Source organism: Arvicanthis niloticus, chromosome 1 (assembly GCF_011762505.2).
Source record: "Arvicanthis niloticus isolate mArvNil1 chromosome 1, mArvNil1.pat.X, whole genome shotgun sequence".
Taxonomy (NCBI): domain Eukaryota; kingdom Metazoa; phylum Chordata; class Mammalia; order Rodentia; family Muridae; genus Arvicanthis; species Arvicanthis niloticus.
The window spans coordinates 27,904,293-27,928,256 of NC_047658.1; the positions used below are offsets into that span (position 1 = coordinate 27,904,293).

The window sequence follows — 23,964 nt, forward strand, 5'->3', positions numbered from 1 at the left end:
ATATATATATATATATATATATATATATATATGAAAATAAAAAGTGAGAATGAGTTTTGCTTTGGCGAATATATAAATTGGTTTAGATCAATTTGTTTTTAAAGCTCTATTTTAATGCTTAGTTAGGTTGGTCCATATAGCTTTTATTCTTAGATAATTTGTCTTAACCACTGCGGCATACCCTTCTTTAGACTACCTAATGCTTGCTTGGTACATGTTCTCACTGTTGCAGTTATGTTGCTTGAGCCCAAGTTTCATGTCTGTTGGTTATTAGTTCCTGCAATCCTTCACACTTTCCTCAAGATGTCCAATCTGTGCCTTTCAAGAAAAAAATTCCTTGCTGTATACACAGCTTCTGTTCCATACTCTTCTTGAGGAGATGCCAGCCACATCTCTTTTTGTACATAGTGGAGGGATGACAGAAAAAATAACTTTTCTACCAAAATTCAGCATGGGTTTATAGGCCATGGATGACTCAGAGGCTGCTCCACCTCTAAAAGCCTACCTCTGCCTGAGTGGGGATTCATGAAAACTAACCCTGGAGCTCTGTGGATGGTTTGCAGATGATTGATAGATTTGATAGTTTCCTCTCTAGGCATCTGTTTACTGCTTTCTATAATCTTGAGGAGGGTCCTTGTAAATCTTGTTAATTTTAAGGACTTTCTGAGACTTGTAAGTTGTTTACTTTTTAGTCTTATGAGCTGCCCCTTTTCTTTCCTGGATGGAAAGTTTGAGTTCTGAAGAAATTTGTGCATAATTATTGTGGTGGTTTGAATGAAAAATGTCCTTCATAGGCTTACATATTTTAACACTTGGTCCCTTAGTGTTGGTACTGTTTGAAGAGAATATGAAACGTTTTAGGCGAAGCCTTGCTGGAGAACTGCCTCAATGGGGGCGGTATTTCTGAGTTTATAGCTTCACCCCACTTCTAGTTCCTTCTTCCTGTTTTGTGGTTGAAGATATGGTTGCTCAGGGTACTGCTCCCACTGTCTGCCCTCAGCCCCTCCTGCCATTATTACCCACAATTTTTAAAATAATTTTTGACCACCAGTGTCTCTGATCTAGGCTGTATTTCAGAACACTGCTATGTGGGTACCAGCCAATCTCTGACAATCCTAGAGTGCAATTGGGGATGAGCATAGTGGCCTTCCGTCTCTTTTGGGATGTTGGCATTTCCTGTAATCTGTCATATATAGCTCACTTGTTGCAATTTCCAGATTTGGTCTTCTATCTTGGAGCACTGGGTAAGATCTAGGTTTATATTTATGATATATTAGTAAGGAGAACTGTTGATGGTAAGTAATTAACTCTGAGAAAAAAATTATTTTGGCCAAGTAAGGATCACTGTCCTAGTTAAGGTTTCTTTTGCTGTAATGAAACACCATGACCAAAAGCAAGTTGGGAGAGGGAAGGGCTTTTTGACTTGTACTTCCACAACACTGTTAATCATTGAAGGAAGTCAAGACAAGAACTAAAGCATGACAGGATCTTGAAGGCAGGGACTGATGCAGAGGCTATGGAAGAGTGCTGGCTCCCTATATCTTGCTCAGCCTGGGATGTCATCACCTACAATGAGCTGGGCTCTTCCCCCATCACTCACTAATTAAGGAAATGGCTGCCTACAGCCCAATCTTTTAGAGACATTTTCTCAATTGTGATTTACCTCCTGTCACATGACTTTAGCCAGGGTCAGGTTGAGCTAGAACAATCACCATAGTCCCTTTCTTCAATAGTAGCTCTCTGAGGACCAAGCCTTTAACTATGAACTCTGAGGGACACTTGCCTAAATTGTAGCATTTGTATAAATTTCCACAGTTAAAACTGATTTTTTAAAAAAAAATTTTAAATTTATTTTACTTTTTTGAGCACACTGTTGCTCTCTTCAGATGCACCAGAAGAGGGCATTGGATCTCATTACAGATGGTTTTGAGCCACCATTGTTGTGGGAAGTATTAAAAAAACATAAGTCTGTTACACACCATGTGGTTGCTGGGAATTGAACTCAGGACCTCTGGAAGACAGATAGTGCTCTTAACCACTGAGCCATCTCTCTAGCCCTTATTCTTGTTTTTTAAAATATTACTTATTTACTATTATTTATGAGTACACTGTCTTCAGACACACCAGAAGAGTGTATCAGATCCCTTTACAGATGGTTGTGAGCCACCATGTGGTTGCTGGGAATTGAACTCAGGATCTCTGGAAGAGCAGTCAGTGGTCTTAACCGCTGAACCATCTCTCCAGCCCCTTATTCTTGTTTTTATTCTCTGCCTTTCTCCAGTTTTCATATCTGACCTGATCACTTAACTGAAATGACCATAATACTTCCTTTGTCTTGATTAATTGACTCTTGACTCTGACTCCTTCACTTTATATTTTTGTAGTTTCTTCCTCTTTCTCCCTCCTTTATAATTGTAATTATATGGAAGCTTGTAAGGCTCATGGGTTCCCTTGAGATCTGAGCATGAAGGATGAATATAACTCCTGTAACAGCACATCTGAGCCGTGAGGCTTGGCCTCTTTGCCTGTAGCCATTTGCACTGTGGTGTGGACTCGATTCCATTGATAGGTCTTAATTGCTGTTCTCTCACTTAGAGCCTTGCCTTCCTGTTCCTTCATTAAGCCTCAAGGTACTCCGAGTATAGTTTCAGAAGGTCCTGTTTCTCTCCTGCTTGTTGCTACTTTACCAAGAGCCCTCTGTTAGGGTTTCAAGCTATTTCATTAGTAATGTGAATAGTACTAGCATAGGGCTGAGAAAAAGCAGTGTGTCTGTGGGACTAAACAGAATACCAATTAGTTTTTTATTACTGTGTAGCAAATCACTAAACACAAGTTTAACAACTTAAAACAATTCACTTCTATTTTAACATTTTGGTGGGTCAAGAGTCTGTTTGTAGTGTAGCTCAGTCTTCTGCTGGCTGTTCCTTGCCCTCATTTGGGCCTCAGAGTCCTCACTGACCTTGTAAGCTCCAAAGATAAGATTTCGTTTGCTTAACTAGAAGCAATGGACTTGGAGCCTTAACACATTGAAATGAAAGCACTTACTTAGCTAGCAGTGTAACCCACCATCTTATTTATAGTCTTGCATATAGTGTGTTAGGAGAGAACACAAGTTGAATATATACCCCACAGGACCAGAATTTGGGGACCATCTTATCCAGTTATCGGTCATCATAGATAATTATATAAAGGTGAGATCTGAATATTTACTTGCATAGAGTGGTTGGGAGAGAACTATGAATAACTGGAGTAAAAGTGTAGAAGAATTCAGGGCTGGAGAAATGGCTCAGCAGTTAAAAGCACTCACTGCTCTTGCAGAAGACTTGGATTCAGTTCTCAGGACCTACCTAGTGACTCATAATTGTCTGGAATTCCAGATCTAGGGTATCCTATGCCTGTTTCTACCTCTGTGCACTCCAGCACATAAGAGGTAGTTACAGGATAGCTGTCATCAAGACAAAACCAAATGGTGATGTGAATGGTAGGAAAAAGGAACCCTTATGTACTGTTGACAGGGAATGTCCTCAGAGGAATCAAAGGCTGCACATGGTAGATGCTCTGCAGTACCCATGCTTACAGTTTTCTAGTCACAATTGCCAAGGTATGACATCAGCTTTGGTGTCCATCAGTGAGGTGAATAAGTAAAAAAAAATGTTGTGCATATATAAAACACACACACACACACACACTCACACATTCACACACTCTATATGCTCGCTCTCTCGCTCCCTCCCTCGCTCCTCCCTCTCCCCCTCCCTCTCCCTCTCCCCTCCCCCTCCCCCTCCCCCCTCACATACACACACACACACACACACACACACACACACACACGCACGCACGCACGCACACACACACACACACACACACACACACACACGACTGTTTCTCAACTATTAAGAAAAACAGGTTTGGGTGATTTTTTTGAGAAAATGAGAGGAAATGATGCTTATGAGCAAAATAAGCCAGATTCAGAAAGGCAAAACTTGTTTTCTGTAGTATGTAGAACCTTTTTTTTTTTTTTTTATCTTTTTAAAATAAAAGTAGGGGGACTCTTAAGGACTAGACCAGGGACAGGTATATCTATGGAGATGACTGTGCATAATAGAGTACATGTGATCAAAATACCTTAGATGATATGTGGAAATATTGGGAAACCCATTTGTATAAGACCTTTTATTGTAACACATTGTTGTAATCCTACCACAAGGAAGGCTGAGGCTGGCCTAGGATACTTAGTGATAACCAGAGAAGTGATTCACTAATAAATCAGCACAGTGTGCACACTGTTACACAATGTGCACTTTGACCTTAGTGCTTTTGTTGCATGATCTTTTTGCATGTTTTTGGTAGGTGGTGGATCACACCTTGAATGGCAACACTCAAAAGGCAGATCTGAGTTCAAGGCCAGCCTAGTCTACAGAGTGAGCTTCAGGACAGCCAGGGCTACACAGAGAAACTGTCTTTAAAAAAAAAAAAAAACAAAACAACAACAACAACAAAGACTCTGTCACTGAAACACCATACATTTTGAACACAGGACTTGGAGAAATTGAGCTAGAACTGTCTTGAAGGCCTCCTGTATGAGGGCTGGCTCTCATAGTATCAGAAGATGGTATGTAATCTTGCAAGGGAAAAAGTAATCAGTACTACCCAGCTATGAAGCCTGCAAACCACAGCTATCACTGACCCAGTAGGATATCCCCCATGGTGTAATAGGTGCACTTTAATTTTGGGGATAACTACCAGCTGTCTAATTTTCTTACTGCCAGCTTAATAGGAGGGCATTCATGCCTGATACTATAAACCTAGTCAGGTATTTGTGGCTGGAGAAGTCATAGACCCTAGAGGTGAAGCTACTTTGCCATTTTCCTAAATTGATATGATTTCTAACTGTATTCTAAACATATATCTACAGATATATACTTATATAAGTATGTATATGTCATGTGAAGTTCTCACTTCTCATTAAAGAAGTTTCTTTTGGTAGCAGACAGAGGCTTTACAGAGATTCATAGCTGGTCATTGAAGTAAGTATGGGGTGCCCAGACCAATTGATTTAATACAGCCCCATCACTTAAGGCAAAAGGGACATCATAGATGAAGGGATGGAAAGATTTTTTAAGAGGCAGAGAACCAGGATGCCTAATGTGAGTTAGTATATTCTCTACATGACAGGGGTGCTGTACCCATGAAAACACAATAGTGGGGTTACCTAAAAAAGACTGTACACAATGTCAGCATCAATTGACATGCCAGTGTGGATGGGGAAATTTCACAAGGTCTCACCCCAGATCAAGAGCTATGGGCCATCTGTAGCTGCTGAGAGAATCAGTTTGCTTCAGTGATGAGCCCCTGGATAATTCACTCTGAAGATCAGGCCTAAACACATACGAGCATACTAGGTAGACCCAGTAAGTTGTGTATACTTTATATGTGTGTGTAATATAGCTATATGTGTGTGTGTGTATATATATATATTATATATGTGTATGTGTGTGAATATATATACATATATATATATATATATATACACACACACACACTGTGTATGTGTATGTATGTAGTAATAATAGACACAGAAGAGGAGGTCATGAATTTGAAGGGATGGTGGGGATAGGAGTTGGAAGGCAGAAGGGTGGAATTGACATAGGTAGAGTACACACGTGAAATTGTCAAAAATATAAAATCTTCGAATAAAAAAGATTTATACTGATCTCTCTAAGTTTATCTTTTTTGTATTTGCCAGCTTGCATTCACAAGAGATGGACTCTGTGGTCTATGGAACGAAATGGTTAAAGATGGGGAAATTGTGTATACTGGAACAGAATTAACACAAAATAGGGAACTTCCTTCTAGAAAAGGTAGGAACTTTTAATGCATATCTTTCTATTTTTTAATGTTAATGGCATGTTAAGAAAAAATTTAAAAATTACATGTGCGTGCATGCTCGTGTGTGTGTGTCTGTCTGTCTGTCTGTGTCTGTGTGTGCATGCAGGTGCTGTGGTATGCATGTCAGGGTACAAATATGTGAGAGCTGGTTCTCTTTGTTGTGTTCTTTAGTGATAAGTACCTTTGTATACTGAGCTATCTCCTTCTCCCCCTTTAAAAATAACTTTTATTTATTTGTGTTTATAAATTGCCTTTTAGAGAAACGTTGCATATATGCCAGAAAACAGGAGCACTTGAGCATTGGCCTCTGGATGTTTGTTTTCCCTTTGTTATTCTTGTCTATAATGTTAGTTAATATTTCATATTGTCCAGACTTTTTGTTTGTGTTAACTATTGTGTAGCCTGCATGAAGTTATGAATGAATAACTTTTCCTGTAAACTTTGAAACAGATCTTCCCATAGCTAACAATAAATATTGATTATTGTGAGAGTAGATGAAAATTATTTCTCTATAAACCTTTATCAGTGAATAGTAATCCTGTATAGGCCTGTAGTGATAGATTTAACACAACTCAGTGTGTGATTGTTGACTTGCCTGGTGATTCAAATCAGCATTAAGACTTTAAAAAAAAGGAATGGATGCCAGCACTTATTCAGATGTGTTGTATCTGAAAAGCCCCAGTTACAGTTCACTGCAGAGTTTGTTGAGTGTTATTCCAATATCAAAAAATCATTACTTTTAGAGTGTTTTTTTTTTTTTTTTTTCTTTTTCAAGACAGTGTTTCTCTGGCTGTCCTGGAACTTGCTCTGTAGACCAGGCTGGTCTGCCTCTGCATCCTGAGTGCTGGGAATAAAGATGGCACTTACTCTACCCAGCTTACTTTTAGGATGCATGGTTTTTCTCTTCGTGTAATGAATTAGTATACTGTTGATTGGAAAGTACATGAGGAAAAGTATTATTAGCTTATGTTATTTGTTACATCATTTAGTAGAGGGAGCTCTGTTTCTTGTATTTATGTGTAAAATTTCTATCTACACACAGAGTAATTGAAAGATATGTACAGTGAATGGATGCAAACTCATGCCCTCACTGTTTGGCTCAACTTGTTCATTTTATCACTTGTGACCATCCATGCATGTGTCTCGTCTGGCTTCCTTAGATGCTTGCTTCATTAGTGTGTGGGGAAAGTTGTGTATCTGTGTTTACGTTTGAAAGCAAGTGTGCATGTGGAGGTCAGAGAATAATTATAGGAGTCAATTCTTTCCTTCCACCTTGATTTTCAAGGCAGGGTCTTATTTCTGCTGCTCTGTGTGCCCCAGGTAAACTGACCCCAAAGCTGACAGGAACAAATACAAAACAATCTATTTTTTGTACCATACCTAGGGTTTCCAGCATACTAGGCAAAACTCTGGGTCGTGTTAGGCAGACCCAGACGTGTTAGACAGACTCTGCTGTGCTATACTTAGCCTATAAAACTTGTTTTCAATAATAAAGCCTTTTAGTATTTATGATATGCCAAAGTTGGATTGATGTACAGAAAATGTTAAAAGTACAAGATTTTTAGTTTGGGCTACAGTATCTGGCTGGATTGTTAGTTTGTTTTGTCTGAAATTAGTCAATTTACTTCTCTTGGGCTGTTCTCCACTTAGTAGCAGCTCTCCAGGTCTCAGGCTCAGTACTTTGAACAAAGATGGCCTTGGGTAGTTTGTACAAATGTCCTCATCATCTTAAAGTCCTAAGATTAGTCAGTTGCTAGCTGGTCCTCAGATGAGGTAACAAACAACCTGAACTTCTGTTTACAGATAACCTTTAGGATTTCCTGGGGCTTTAGGAATGTTAGCCCCTGGCCTTTTTCTTCTCTGCAACAAGTTTTTTTTTTTTTTTTTTTTTTTTTTTTGTGTGTGTGTGTGTATACATACATGTGTGCATGGCGATAGAATATGCTTAGTAATGTGCTCTACTACTGAGCTACACCTCTATATTCTTTCCAGCATTTCTTTTTTTTCAAGACACTTTATTTATCAATATTTGTATAAACATATATACTTATACATGTATACATATATAAACAATAATTAAATAATAAGATGTATTTAAAAAGTATGGGGGGGTTCTTTCCAGCATTTCTTAATTTACTATGTGTTTGGATAATTTTGTGGTCTGGGTCAAGTGTATCTTTTGATTCCTGCAGTCATGAAAAGGAGAGTTGTATAGACACTAAAGTGAGCTTCTTTCCTGTGAGCTGGTGTTGCTAATTATTATAATGTTCATCATGCTCTCGAGGGACTTATCTTGTTCTTGCTGTGGTATTCTGATTTGTGCTCCTGAGATTAAAGCCTGAGGTGTGTTTGGAGATGTTCTTGTTAACTGTGAAAAAATTTCCATCCTGAAGAGGTAAAAGTAAGTAATATGATCTCTAATACAATAGACTTTACATGTGTGGATTCCTGTAGTCTCTACCTTAATCTGGATAGTTTCATCATTGTCCAACTCCCAGTGTTGCTCCTTTCATCCACCTAGAGTCTACTTCATCCAGTGATCTGTTCTTGAGATATCAGTAGAGTGTTTCATGTGTGTTTACTGTTATGTAAATAGAATGTGAGGCTCTTTTGTTTATTTAGTTTTTTCCTTGTGCCATTTGGTGTTTGTTCCAGAAAAATCCCATGCCTTACAGTCCAGAAAAATCCCATGCTTACAGTCTGAGGACAGACTGTAAGCAAGACCATGAAAAGGAAGAAAGGGAGGCAGACAGATTAGAACTGTAGAGAGCACAGCTTATTGGGACTTATAGAACTATGGGCCTTGGTGGCAGCAAAACCAGATGGATCCCACAGTTTGGGTCAAAAAGAGGGATTCATTTATGGTTGGAGAAAAGTGACTTCATTGTGGCTAAAATGTACTTTTTTTTTTTAAAGATCCAACCGAAGAGTCAAATGTGCCCTGGCAGCCAAGGTCTAGTTATTAATTCCATGTACCATTCTAATGATTTTGTGTATTATGGTTTATTGTTAAATGAAACAGGAATAATATAATAAGTCTACTCTTGATAGCCATGGTGGTTATGATTTACAATGGCAGCATTATGACCAGGTCATATCTATCAGGCAGGAGGATTCATGGAAGCCTACTACTTGTTGATCAGGCCAACAGAAGTTGTGTGTTACCCAGAACCTACTGCTTGTAATTGGCATCTGAAGTGGAAGCAGAGCCCTTAATCTGTGTGTTCTGTTCTCCCGTTAGTTACTACCAGAATTGAATTAAATTGCTGGACATATAATTGGTGTTAAGAGAGAATTAGAGAATTGGTTGGTGTGAAACACAAACACATGTACACACACACACACACACACACACACTATAAGATGTAATATATGTGTGTGTGTGTGTAGTTATATGGTTATTTTAGTTAGAGCCTTTTATGACTGGACTTGTTGACACTCAGAGTTTTTCTGTTTCCTCTTCAAAACTCTGTAAGGGGTTTCAAGGTACTTATTACTGTCTGAGACTACAGTGGCCTGAGGTAGTAGTTTTCTACTTTTATGTTTCAGTGCTCTTGAATTATACTTTAGTGATAATGGTTCTTAAAATTTAGTGTGTGTGTGTGCGCGCGTGTGCGCGCGCGTGCGCTTATGTGCTATGGCATGTATGTTGAGATCAGAGGACAACCACTTCTGGGCTCTGGGGATTGGACTCCGATTGTCAAGCCTCACTGAGCCATTTGCCATCTCAGTGAGTGTGGTCTCATGTAGCAGTGGTTCTCAGCTGGCAGGAGAGGAGAACGTTGTATAGTTCAAAATGATTTTACTGTTGTCTCCCTAATTCTTCTTTTGGTGATTCAGCAATTTAGAGTCACTGAATTAAAGCACTTTGTGTAAAGTACAAATAGATAAACATTAAAGGTGAACTTTCTTAGTTGTGAAATCTAGTAGAACATAGATACAATATTTAAAAAACCTTCATGTGTTAAAGAATTAAAAATTCCTCATATTGTTTGTATTCATTAATTACTAAATAAACTATGTTGAATCTTTTGTAGGGTTTTTTTTTTTTTTTTCTTAAATGTAATGTATATGAGTACACTGTAGCTGCCCTCAGACACACCAGAAGAGACCATCAGATCCCATTACAGATGGTTGTGAGCCACCATATGGCTGCTGGGAATTGAACTCAGGACCTCTGGAAGAGCAGTCAGTGCTCTCAGCTGCTGAGTCATCTCTCCAGCCCCTTTTGTAGTTCTAACTCCTGTGTTTTTAAAAACCTAAAACATTGAGTAAATGATGTGTGCTGTAGCTCTCTCATGTTTGGGACGAGCATTTGTAGTGATTGATAAGATGTGCTTCACCTTTTGTCTTCCCCTTAAGACGTGCTCTCTCCTTCTCTCTTTCATTTTCTTTCTTCTGTCTTTATTTTGAGACAGCACCTTACTCTCTAGCCTAGTCTGGCCTGGAACTTACCATGTGACCCAGGGCAACTTTAAACTCATGTGCTGTACATTATAGGTGTGAGCTGCCATGTCCAGCTTTACTGTTTCATTTTGAAAAACAATTATGGACTTGAACATTTTTAATTCTCCAGATGATGGTGTTGATACTCAGAGTGGAACCAAGAAAGAAGATCTTAATGACAAAGAGAAGAAGGAGGAAGAAGAGACACCTGCTCCCGTGTGTAGAGCCAAATCAATCCTGGAGAGTTGGGTGTGGGGCAAGCAGCCAGGTATTACACTTTCTGACAGCAGTGGATCAAGTCTTTGTTTGTTAATGGAATTTTCTAAAATTAAAATCTGTTTGTATTACAGTAAAATATGTCTGATATAAAACATAACCATTATAACCGTTTTTAAGTGTGTAGTTATATAACTTATACTACACATATATTATATATAGGTTATGGAAGTTCATACTATGGCACAAAATTTCTACCACCCAAATCCATTGAACACTACCCCTGCAGATCCCCAGGTAGCCACAGTCAACTAGGAAGTCTGCACTTCACTATTCAAAAGCACCACATATAAATAGTATCAGAGAGTATTTATTCATTTTATCTAGCTTATTTTGCTTAGTATACTTTTAAGTTCATCCATACTTTGGCCTTTTAAATGTTTTAAATGTCACTGTTTTGTGTGCCTATTTTGATTATTTGGGCACTAGTTGGTAGACTCTTGGTTTACTTCTCTCTTGTTTTTTTCATAACAGTAACCTTTATTTAAAATAGGTATAATCTAGGAAGATCAATTCATATGAGTTTCCAAGTAGTTATTAAAGTCAGAAACAATTCTAATAAACATAAATATAAAAGTAAATAAACAAATGAACCCAGAAAAAACATTCTCTGTAGAAAAACTACAAAAGGAACAACCTTTCTAAGTGTGAAAACCAGTAACCATTATTAACCACCAAGCCTCTATATACTAGTCTGAAGGCAGCCTTTCCTAGTGAGTACCACTCTTGGCCTTGAGCTCTGCTTCATTGTTACTGTGCCCTGAGTAGATGTGTGCTGCTGCCATGAACATGCTTGGTCAGACTCTGTGAGGTCACTGCTTTCAGTTCTGTATGTATTCCCAAGGAACCAGTAATGGGCCATGTTAATACTAGAAGGAACTTTTTAAAGCACTGGGACAGTGTCTTCCAGAGGCCACACTGGTTTCACTCTTTGAATAGTACACCAAGGTTTCAGTTTCTCCAGGTCCTTGATAGCACTTGTTTGTTATTTTCTTTTTGATAATATCCACCCAATCATTGTGAAATGGAGTGTTACTGTTTTGATTTGTATTTATAGTTAATGATCTTGAGCATTGTTTTTTCAGTATACCTACTGATCTGTAAATGTTCTTTGGAGAAATATTTATTTAAATCTTTGTTTATGAAAATATATTTCTTAATTTTTAGTTATGTACTTTTTTAGCATTTCTAAATTCATCTCTTCTTTTTATCCGAGCAAGTAAAATAACACTTTCTTCTTTAGTCTTTTTTTTTATTATATTTAATTTAAATCTTTAAAATATCTCATGCGTATTTGTTTCCAAACTTGTTTTCATATGTGTTGGGGCTTGATCCCAGGGTCTTTTTATAAGCTAATTTAATTTTGTTGGCTAATAAAACATTTTGTATAATTTAATTCCTTTCAAATCTGTTGAGTCTTGTGTTACGGCTCAAGATATAATGTGCTTTGTTGACTGTTTCCTATGTACTTGTGAAGAACATTATATATTTTTTTTCTCTGCAAATCCCCCCCCCCCCCCCAGAGATGAGGTTTCTCGGCGTAGACCTGGCTGGCCTGGAACTCACAGAGATCCGCCTGCCTTTGCTTCCCAAGTGTTGGTATTAAAGGCATATACCACCACTGCCTGTCTTACACAGTGAATCTTTTTTTTTTTTTTGTTTTTTGTTTTTTGTTTTTTCGAGACAGGGTTTCTCTGTGTAGCCCTGGCTGTCCTGGAACTCACTCTGTAGACCAGGCTGGCCTCGAACTCAGAAATCTACCTGCCTCTGCCTCCCAAGTGCTGGGATTAAAGGCGTGTGCCACCACCACCCGGCCACAGTGAATCTTTAATAGAATTTTGTTTTGCTTTACAGTTCTGAGAATGGAAGCCAGGGTGTACATGTTAGATAGTCCTTCACTGAGTTACCACCCAGGCCTTATTGTATGAATCTTAATGGAGTCAAGTTAGTTGATACAGTCCAAATGTTCTTTGTTGGTATTACTTTAAAATTTTAAATTAGCATATAAGGTCTTAGGGATCATTATGACATTTTCCAATGAAATACGTTGTGTTGATCTGCTTCTCCTCAAGTCCTCTTTGTAAGAGACCATCTCTTTATCATCTTTCATGTCCCATGTGTTCTTTTACCCACTCTCGTCCTTCCTTCTCACCTATTTTTGCCTTTCTTTGTAGTCTCCTTTACTCACACTTATACCTGTCTATATGCATACATGTATGCATTACAGCTTCTGAGTCTCATGATGGAGGACATTCAATTCTTGCCTGAGTTTGGGTCACCTCACTTAATATTATACTTTGCAGATCCAGCCATTTTCCTTCAAATTTCATTATTTCATTTTTCTTTACGACTGAATATGACTCCCAATGTGTATACATGCCATATTTTGATTATCTGTTCATCTGTTGATGGACATTATTCCTACTTGTTCTGTACATTATTGGGCGAGGAATCACACTAATACATAAGACTGGATTATTACTCCAGGCTGGCATATGTTGGCACTCCGTACCATATCAGGTTGCTTTCTAGTTTGAAGGATGTAGGTAAAGAGATAACACAAACAAGAACAGGGAGCATTGTGGAATGGTTTTAGACCATTTTGTTTTAGACACCTGCTTTCTGGCCCAGTGCATGAAGTGAGATTGCATTGACATGTATGGCCTCCTCATACAGTAGGGCTATTTAGGGTGTGCAGAGCTTCCATTTTATATGTAGAATTATAGACAACTTATAATCATCACAGGTTCTGTTCCATACATTTTGGGTTTCAGATGTGCTTGCTGAAAGTAAATCAAAGTAAAGCACATCTGAAACCCAAAACACATTGTTTAGCACATGTCCAGAGTTTTTGTACATGAAGTCTTCCCCTATACTCCCTTGATTGGGCCTTGTTCTCTGTCTTCTTTGTTTTTCTAGTGTCTCTCTTGTGGTGAGAGAGAAGTAAATCAAAGTCTGACTGCTTATCTTCTCTTCCATGCTAGGAGTATTGAAGCCTTTTGAGTTAGTTGTGGACTTTCAGTTCTTCAGGCTTTACTTCATGTATTTTAAATCTCAGTAATTAGGTATATGAACTTTTAGGATATTTTTTTTTCACACTGGCAGAAGAGAAATGTATTAAAACATTGAGATGCCATTTCACCCCCAGACAGAATACATATCATTAAGAAGACAAATGACAAATGCTGATGAGGATGTGGCAATAAAGGAACCCTTATATACTGCTGATGGGGCTATAAGTTTAGCCACTAAGGAAATCAGTTGGAGCTCTAAACACGCTTCACCCCAAAAGCAGAAATACCATGTATTTCTACAATGTAGAAATTCTGATTTGCCACCTTGAGACCAATATAGAATTCAAGGTGTTGTTCATCTTGTTTTCCATGACTGTCAGCTCTTAGACATTTCAGTTTCAGATTGCCAGTGTGCAGGCCCCTGGCATTCTACCTGCAGTGCCTGATGGCCAGGAATGAAGTTGAGTCCTGGGAAGTAGTGAGATGTACTCTCCAATGCTTTCTAAAAACTGTACTTCCTATGGAGAGCATGTTCAAGTGATGGGTAGCCAGAAAACTGATATCTTCATTCAAGGGAGGTTGGACATGGCTTTGTGATTGACTGTCAGGGCCCGAGTCTTAGAGGCCGGGGACAGTTGTAGTAAAGCCAGGAGATAAACACAGGAGCATTGCTAGCATGGGGGTGGTGACAGGTAACTTAATTTACAGCTGTAGTAGTTTGCAGTGTCAGGTAACTTAGTTGATAGGCCAGGATTTTTTTAAGTTATTTTGTTCATGTGATTGTCTTATAGCTACTTTAAAAAAAAATCAAAAAACAACCAAAAAACTCTTGTGAAAAAATTCAAACATTCACTAGAGAAAATAGATTAAGTACTTATTATACAACCCAATTACCCTATCTTCTAATAAAATAGTTCCATAATGTATTTTATTTATTATTCATACTAAATGTATTGAAATACTACTTTTGGGTTTGGGAAGACCTATCTACAGCATACATGTAAAACAAATAAGGTGTGGTGGCTCTCATTTGTAAATCCTAGCACTGACGTGGTAGAGACAGGCAAATCCCTGGGGCTTGCTGGTAAGCCAGCCTAGTGTACTTGGCATGGTCCAGGCCAATGAGAAACCCTGTTCCAAAAACAGGTAGATAGTACATGAAGAATGACACCCAAAGTTATCCTGGTTTCTATACACATGTGCACTTGGCTACACACATGCACAGGAGTACATGCACACATGTACAGAAACACTGCACATGAGCATGTGTGCACATACACACTCACCCACCCCTGCACTTTCTGACCGTAGTTGCATAGCAAAGTGGTTAGAGGTTTTCCATAGGAAGTGGGCTGTTGAGAAGTTTTGAGGATTGTTTATTTGTTTGGGCTAAGCCTTGAGCCTGGGACCTTGTGCATTGCTAAACAAGGGTTCTTCAGTGTTGTATTAGCAACTTGGACATGGTGATTACAGAGAATCGATGTACAGTGGAGCCCAAAAGCTATCCATGTCCTCTATGTGATTCCAGTCAGGTTCTTTAACCTCTCTGCCTGAGTTTCCTATGTGGACATACAGTACTACCAGCTATGTGCACAGTGGTTAATGCTTTGGGCAGTATTGTATACTTAGGTGTTTCCTATTGTTATTGTCTAATTTCTCAGTATTATTGACAACCATGCCCAAGATACTGACAAGTTAGAATGTTTTCTTACTTTGTATTTCAGATGTGAATGAACTGAAGGAGTGTCTTTCTGTGTTGGTTAAAGAACAGCAAGCCCTGGCTGTTCAGTCAGCTACCACTACACTCTCAGCCTTGAGGTTGAAGCAGAGGCTGGTGATCCTCGAGCGCTATTTCATTGCCTTGAACAGAACTGTTTTCCAGGAGAATGTCAAAGTTAAGTGGAAAAGCAGCAGCATTTCTGTGCCTCCCACGGAGAAGAAAAGGTAAAAATAAAAATGGGAGAACCCTTTTGCCATTCCCGTGTAAGTTCTGGCTCTTTTTTAAAGACATTTTCTCTATTACTAAAGATGCCTCTAGACATACGGTTTTTTAATTTGTGGATATTTATTAATATGTCAGCATATTTCCCCCATGGTATTAACTAGTGTCTACTAAAATATTTAAGGCTCATGTAAAATTGTATCTTTTTCTGAATGTAACTGAAAATTCTTGTCCACGGAACAGTGTCTAGGTAACTCTTATTTTACATGCTTCAGAGCTTGTTTGTTTGGTTGTGATAGTGACTGTCATTCCCTGGAATGCACATGGGAATTGTGTTGCAAATTCATGAGTAAGTGTGGGGACCTTCATCCATCTTGCAGACTAGTGTTAATTGTAACTTCATTTGGTTCGCCCTTCCCTCATCTCTACTCTGCTTTCTTCTCCCTCTTTCTCCTCTGTCCTCTCACCTCCCTTCTCCTATCCTCCCCCTCCCTATTACATCTGGTCAAATCATGTTGTCATACTTAGAGTAAGTTTTCATGTTAACTGTACCAAGGGACCTCTGGGGTTTATTTCCACTTGAAAATAGTTGATGTAGTGATAGGTATAGTAGAGCCTTTGTGTCTGGCTGTGAGTGAAGTTTCTCAGCAAGGCCTTTGCTATGTTTGGGTCAATCAGCAAAAGTTAAGAAATTGTTTTGAGACTGTTTGTACCTTGAAGAACTGTAGTCTCCCTGGGCAGTATGCACGTGGTGTTGTATGAGAACTTGCAGCTGCATAAACCTTGGTCCTAAGACACTCCAGACAAACTTAGACTTCTTTTGATTATGGCTAGTCATGGTAAAAAGAGACTGAGATTTGTGAGGGTTGTCTGCTATCTCAGGCAGCAAGGGCAAGATAACTTTGGTAGCTAGAACCTTTCCCAGCCCCAGTTTAATTTTGTGCAATGATTGAATAAAAGTAATTGGAGTAGCTAGTCAGGGTCACTCTTTTTTCAAAAAACCTGAACTCCTCTGCTCCTTCAAAACTTAAAAGCTTAGCATCTTGGTGAGCCTCTCTCTCTACTGTGGCACCTATGACCAATATTAGCCATTACCTGGCCAGTCAAAAAGACTGACACAAAGCCAGACTCAAAGGCAGACACAACAGCTTCTTACATATCACTACATCATGTCGGGGCATAGGTTTTCATTTTCTAACCACATAGGCAGCAGCCCACAGTGATGGTCACTGCTCTGAGATGTGAGTGGTTGATGCTAAGAGACCTTAAGTACACTTGCGTGTTGGACATATCAACCTAAGATACAGAATTGTCTTGAGTGTTCTGTTGACTTAAGCATTAGTGACTTAATTGGAATATCTTTCACTGGTTGAAGGAATTCCTAAAATTAAAATTTATAGTAGATTGTATTTATTTGTGTGTGCATGTGCGCATGTACACACGCTCATACACACACAATCACACACACACAAGAAACAATAGTAAGGAAAAAAAGAGGCTATTTTGAGTGTGGTTTTTATACTGGCTTAGGGCTATAGGTTTTTTTCTTGGAGCTAAGACTGTCTTGAGGAGAGCTGAGATTCATGATGTTACAGGAACAATTTTCCTCAAGGGAAAATATTGATAATAGTCTTCTAAACTTTTCTAATCAGGTTTAACATAAGTATATAGCTTTAAAGGCTCTATTTTGTAATACTTATATTTCTCATTCAGAAATATATTCCTGTGTTCCTGGCATCTTCCTCTGGAAGTAGCAAATAGCTCTTCTTCCTTAACAGCCACTCGTAGATGTTCACACAGCATCCCCTACACTATTGAGGTTCCCACAGATAAGTTCACAGAGCCTCCCCTGTACTATTGAGATCCTCACAGATAAGTGCACAGAGTGTCCCCTGCAGTATTCATGTCCTCACAGAGAAACTTCCTTTACAAAGGATATTTTATTCAAAGTATAAAAAATTGACACTAAAACCCACAAAGGACCCTGATAGTTAAAGTAGACCATAGGTCATATCCTGGTCTTACTTTATTTTATTATTTTCATGGTCCTCTGACTGACCAGTTGTTATAGCTGATGTGCTTATTTGCAGTGCCCGTCCCACAGGCAGAGGTGTAGAAGGACTTGCCAGAGTCGGATCCCGAGCAGCACTCTCGTTTGCCTTTGCTTTCTTACGGAGGGCCTGGCGTTCAGGTATGTGTGTAGTGTGCCATTCTGTTACCTTCATAGAGAGGAGTTTTGGGTTTCCTGAGCAATTCTGCCACAGCAATTTTCTCATTGGCCACCTACTAGCCAACATGACTCCTGGGTCCCTGAGACCGTTTCAGGGGTGTAAATGTCATTGTTCTCTTTACCATAAGTTCTTTCTTTCTTAAGGCAAGAGACTACAGGGTCTCTGAGTTTTCAGGTCTTTGTTTTAAGACAGTGTTCATTTATTACAACCCCATCTCATCTCTTTTACCATGGAATAAAAGCTTTAGTTAGAAGTTATCAGTTGAACACCCATAATCTGAAAATATGCAGTCTGATATGCTCAAGTCTTTTGATCCTTGATTTCACAAGTGGAAAATCCCTCACTCAGCCTCATGTGATATGTTGCTGCTGGAATGCAGTCCCACTAAAGATACTGCATAAGGCTTTCTCCAGGTTCTCTGTGTAAGATGGACATGAAACAGAATTGAAATTAGACTTTTCTCAAGAACACACACACACACGCACACGCACACACGTGCACACGCACACACACGCACACACGTGCACACATGCACACACATACAGAGAAAGAAACACAGACAGACAGATAGACAGAGTCTCTTCTGACACCCAACATTTCATGTAAGATGCTCAATCTTTATTGTTTATGTGAGAGACATCAAAGGTGGAATGGAATTTCAACAGGTATTAGAGTTTGGTCTGTTGAATTGCATGTGTGTTGTCACCTGAGGTTTTGGAGCCTCAGTGGGAGTGACTAGAACTCCATTTGTCAGCAGTCCCTAAGGGTGGGCAGCCTCCTCTGACTCACTGTGTTATTCAGGTGAGGATGCGGATCTCTGCAGTGAGCTCTTGCAGGAGTCCCTGGATGCCCTTCGAGCTCTTCCTGAAGCCTCCCTCTTTGATGAGAGCACAGTATCCTCGGTGTGGTTGGAGGTGGTAGAGAGAGCAACGAGGTTCCTCAGGTCTGTCGTGACTGGGTGAGTTTGTCCTTTCCTTACATTTCTATGGCATAGCTCTAGTATGCTTGAGCCTCATTCTCATCTTCTCATATTATTGCAACTTAGGGAACTTGATGTCTAGGTTTTGCTGCTGTGTTTTCAGCACACTTTTAAGATCTTGTATTCACATTAAAATTGTTTTTGTACAGTTTGTGTGTGAGGTATGTGTGTATTTGTTTGTGTGAGAGAGAGTGTGTATGAATAGCTGCATGTGTCACAGTGAACGTACACAAGTCAGAACACCTTGTTTTTCTACCATGTGTGACCTAGACATTGAACTCAGGTAAGTCAGTCTTGGCAGCAAGTGCCTTTACCCACTGAGCCAGTTCCCAGCCCACTGTCAACTTTTTAGATGATCTAATTCATGATTATTATGACTTGACCCAAGAAGCTATCATATTAAGTGTGATTGAAAATATCAGCTTTTTTTTTTTTGTTATTTATTGTTTTTTGGAGGTATTTGACCGACCATCTATCTATTCATCCGTCCATCCATCCATCCATCCATCCATCCATCCATCCATCCATCCATCCATCCAAACTGAACACTTCTTTTGAGCCTCTTGGCAATGATGAGGAACCACTTTCTTTATTTTTTTAGGGATTGATGGTGCTTACCTTGAAGTCTCGGTAGATACTATATGAGTACATGGCTTCTCAGACAAAATTCTCTGACTAGTGCTGGGGATGTAGCTTAGTTGTAGAACAGTTGTTGAGCATGGACAACTAAGTTTGATCCTTTTCTCTACAGGAAAAAGAAAACAAACCAAAAACCTATGAACCTGTTTGTTAGTTTACTAGTGCTGTAACAAAAACCTTGGACAACCACCTGAAAGGAGAGAAGGTTTTTGCTGATTGTTTTAAGGACTTCAGGCTATGTTTACTTGGCCCTGTTGCTTTGGATCTGTATCAACACAGTTCTCTATAGAAAAGGCTGTTTAGTCCATGGCAGCCAGTAAACAAAGAAGAGGAGCTACCAGAATTGTAGTATTTCCTTCAAGAGTGCACCAGCAATGATTAACTCTTGAACTTTGCTCTATCAGATTTAATTTAAAAATTTTAAAGTTATAAAGTCTTTCCTTCTGAATCTTAGGTTTAGGAAATTTGTTATTTATTACTGAGTAACAGTTCAAATATTTCTTTGATTTGAAATATGAATATGCATAGACATGCCTTTAGATCTTCTGGTGACTTTAAAAATTCTCTAATTTCTGTGGGAAAGTTGACTATATTTTGTTCAAATTGGAAAAAAATGGGTAAACACACATCCACCTACTCACCCTCCTTTCTTCCTTCCTTTCCTTCTTTTCTTGAGATAGGCTTGCATTCAGCCCAGGCTGGATTCAGACTATTATGTAACTAGGGATGTCCTTGAACTTCTGATCCTTCTGCCTCCACCTCAAGTACTAGGATTATAATAACCCTGTATAACCCTGTCCAGTTTATGGAGTAATGGGCATGGAAAACGGGCTTGTGCATGCTAGCCTAAGGACTCTACCCAGCCCCATTAAAGACCGCTCTATGCATTTTTGTGTAATGATGTAGATGATTTTATGCTTTAGAAACATAGGGTGTATCTTTTGGTGTAGTATAATATCTACATTCATGCTTTTTAAAACTTTAGTAGGTGGGAAATAGAGATTAGTGATAGAGCCTAACACCCAGTGTGTCCATGGCTTAAGATTCAGTCCTACACACAGAAGAAAGCACCCGCCACTAATAAGGATTGTTCACTCACTCTCACTTATCTTTCCTCTCTTCCATTTTCCCTCTTTCTGTGTATTTGAGTGGACGAGCACGAGCTTGCCTTTTTACATGGGAGAGAAGATAATTAGCGTGCTGGTATGATATAAAAATTTCTGATTTCTCTGATGTCTGGCCTTCCTGTCACTGTCATTTCAGGGATGTTCATGGAACACCAGGGACCAAGGGGCCAGGAGGAGTTCCTCTACAGGACCAGCACTTGGCTTTGGCCATTCTACTGGAGTTGGCTGTCCAGAGAGGCACACTTAGGTGAGTTACAGCTCAGGTCACCTCAGGAGATGGTTGTGTATCTGAAAAGCCTGCTGTGTTGTGGGATTCCACTTAACTGTTTGTGACTGGAGCACATAGTTGTGTTCTGGGCAGACCTTCATTCCAGGACACCGTGTTTGTTTGTTTGTTTGTTTATTTATTAATACTTTTTATTGCCTTTTTTTTTTTTTTTTTTTGGTGAATTTCACATCCCAATGATCTCTCTGTCCCTGCGGTGTGTCACACAGTATATAAACCCTTTTACCCAAACTGCGTTTCTTGCAAATGATCATTGCAGTGAGTCAGTGTCTGGTTCAAGGCCTCTGACTTCTGCTACGTTATCAGTACTGGATCCTCAGCGGAACTCTTCTCAGATATCCTGTTCTTGCCCTGTGTCATGGAGAGCCTGCATCTTTGGATCTGCAGGACCAGCCCCTTCAGTAGTTCATAGATGGGGTAACTGTTGGGGTGGGCCAAAGCCCTAGATCTGGGCCTGAATGGTAGCTGAGTTGTTCAGCCTGACAGTTCTTCCTCCCTCATGTCATAGGGGCCAGCTCTCTTTTACTTACACCTGGGCAAGCTCTTCAGTACTGCCCAGTCAAGGGGTGGGGCCAACTACAGCTACAGCTGATGAGGGGTAGGGCCAACTCTGCACAGCCCTCAGACATCATGGCCCTAGGCAGCAGCCTAAACCAGGGACATCTACATGGCCTTTGGTGGCAGTGGACTCCCACTCTTATAGGTCCATGGACCCAGACAAGGTCCTCAGCTGTAGCAAGGGCCAGGACTTCCACATGGCCTCAGGTGGCATTGCCAGCTACTCGCATCAGGCTGTCCCTCACTTCCCTTGAGTCTCTAGTTCTGCCTTTCTTCATTGTGCACTCACCATTCTGCTTCTCTTTCTTTCACCACTCCACTACTTAGTTGCTCATATTAGTGGCACCAGGGGCCTTTGGGTGCCTGGGGTCATCTCAGAGTGCTGTGCCCTGCATATGCTGTGTGATGCCAGGTGGTGGTCAGCTTGGACATGCCCTTTGGACACCTAGGCTGTGTGGCACTGGGTGGGGGTTGTCTCAGGCTTGCTCTGTCTACCTAGGCCTTGTGGTACCAGGCAGGGGTCATCTCTGGCCCCCCTGTGTTTATTCTTGTGCTAGTCCATTTTGTTGTTTTTATTTCTTTTTAGGCTAATTTATCTAGTCATCTAAGAGCTCTTCTTTTAAGATGTTTTTCTCTAAGTAACTGTTTATTTAGTTTTTCTGAAATAAATATTCTTAATTTGTTATCTTAAGATCCAGAAGTTTTATGTACAAAGTACTACTTCAATGCCTTAGCTTTTTTTTTTTTTTTATTAAATACTTTTTAGTAGACAGTTGTCTTTTGCTAAATTCTTGGCATTAATTCAGTGATTTAATTGCCAAGATTTATTTCCATAACATAATGTTAGCATCTTTTCATATCATTTTTCTGTAATTCTAATTATTTTCTTAGTTTTGATGTGGTATGGCAAACATTAATTTGTTTTTACTAGAGAGTAAATATTCTTCCTTTTCAGCCAAATGTTGTCTGCCATCCTGTTGTTGCTTCAGCTGTGGGACAGTGGGGCACAGGAAACTGACAATGAGCGGTCTGCCCAGGGCACCAGTGCTCCTCTTTTGCCTCTGCTGCAGCGGTTTCAGAGCATCATCTGCAGTAAGGACATGCCACACACAGAGAGCGATATGCATGTGAGTATCACCTGGGTTGTGTGTATAGGTGACCCTTTCTTATTCTGTTAATATCAAAGAAGTAGTTTTATTTTAAGTAAGTCAGATTGTGTACTTCTATGGGAGTAGATATCTTTTGGGTGTATTGTTTACTGTTGATAGGAGCAAGTGAAATGGGGCAGGTATGGAAGGTTACACGTACTATGTCGACAAGATAGAAATAGAGTATCATGCACACTGTAGAGATTCTTCCATATGGCAGCTTTTAGATTTGAACTTAGGAAGACGAATATGGTTTGTCGTGGATCCACTGACCTTCTAGAGAGACCTGTGTACTGCCTGCCATGTTGATTTTGCAGACTTCTTCACTGAGTCAGCTGTGGCAGTCTCTGTGTGTTCCAGAAGCTGCTTGACTGTTTTGGGAGTGAAGTTTAGATGCTGTATTAGGCTGTTTTGTGTAAATATAAACAAATACTTGGTGAAATCTCAGGACTTTGGCTTTCTTTTTGTCTTTTCTCTAAAAAGTTAGGTGTTTCATAACCCTTTGGCCTGATTTTTGTGTTGACACTCCTAAGTGATAATAAGACTCTGTTTTTACAAGAATTAGAAATATGATGCTAATTGTAAATAAAATAAAGCTTTGGTAGAGTCGGCAGCAGACCAGGTGGTACAGACCTGGAATCTTAGCTACTTGATAGGCTGAGGCAGAAGGATCAAAAATTTAATACTAGCCCAGGCAGCTTAAGGAGACCCTGTCTCCAAATTTCAAGTGGGTAGGGTGGAGGTTGTTAAAGACTCTTAGAGTACTTGCCTAACAATAGGTTCAATCCCTGGGACTGCAAAACCAGAAAATAAATCAAAATCCCTCTTTAAAGTGGGCAATATTCATATCAAAATGAGGGGTTTTGTTATGTTTTGTTTTTAGCTTTCTTTCAAAGGCATGCTGAAGTACTGTGTTATGTTTCAGAGAGCTTGCTCAGTGTTTCTATAATTTTAAAAAAAGTGTGCATATGTGTGTGTCTGTCTGTCTCCATCTTTACCTTGTGTGGAGCACAAAGGTCAATTTGGGGCTTTATTCCTCAAGAGCCACCAACCTTATTCTCACTTGTCTAGAATTCCTCAGGTAGATCAGACTGGCCGGCCAGTGACCTTGTCTGAACCTCCCTTATCAGGAATTACAAGGGCACAGCACTGTGACTTTTTTTTTTTTTTTTTTTTTAAATATGGGTTCTGGGAATTGAATTCAGGTCCTCTTGCTAAGCACTGTATGGACTGAACTATTTTTCCAGTTCCCTTATCAGGGTTTGAGGGCAGTCTTCCTAAAGGGTGGTTTGGCTGTATTAACAGTTCATATGGAGTTTGTATATGTGTGGTACTAAAGTACATAGATAGTACAGTCAATATTATGTGTATTTATATGCCATATATAGAGGGGAAAATGTATAGTGTAGTTGTATAATAAACATTGTTA

The 23,964-nt window shown here is 39.5% G+C and overlaps 1 protein-coding gene across 2 annotated transcripts in view; it reads left to right on the forward strand.

Annotated features, from left to right (window-relative positions):
* The window catches only part of Herc2 (HECT and RLD domain containing E3 ubiquitin protein ligase 2), a 174,946-nt gene that overhangs the window by 9,824 nt on the left and 141,158 nt on the right, over positions 1-23,964 (forward strand). For both annotated transcript variants that reach the window (XM_034490041.2, XM_076935171.1), the window contains exons 3-9: positions 5,747-5,861; positions 10,466-10,603; positions 15,350-15,569; positions 17,658-17,758; positions 18,600-18,756; positions 20,680-20,790; positions 22,343-22,514. In XM_034490041.2, the coding sequence (XP_034345932.1) occupies positions 5,747-5,861; positions 10,466-10,603; positions 15,350-15,569; positions 17,658-17,758; positions 18,600-18,756; positions 20,680-20,790; positions 22,343-22,514 (1,014 nt within the window). The remainder of the gene's footprint in view (positions 1-5,746; positions 5,862-10,465; positions 10,604-15,349; positions 15,570-17,657; positions 17,759-18,599; positions 18,757-20,679; positions 20,791-22,342; positions 22,515-23,964) is intronic.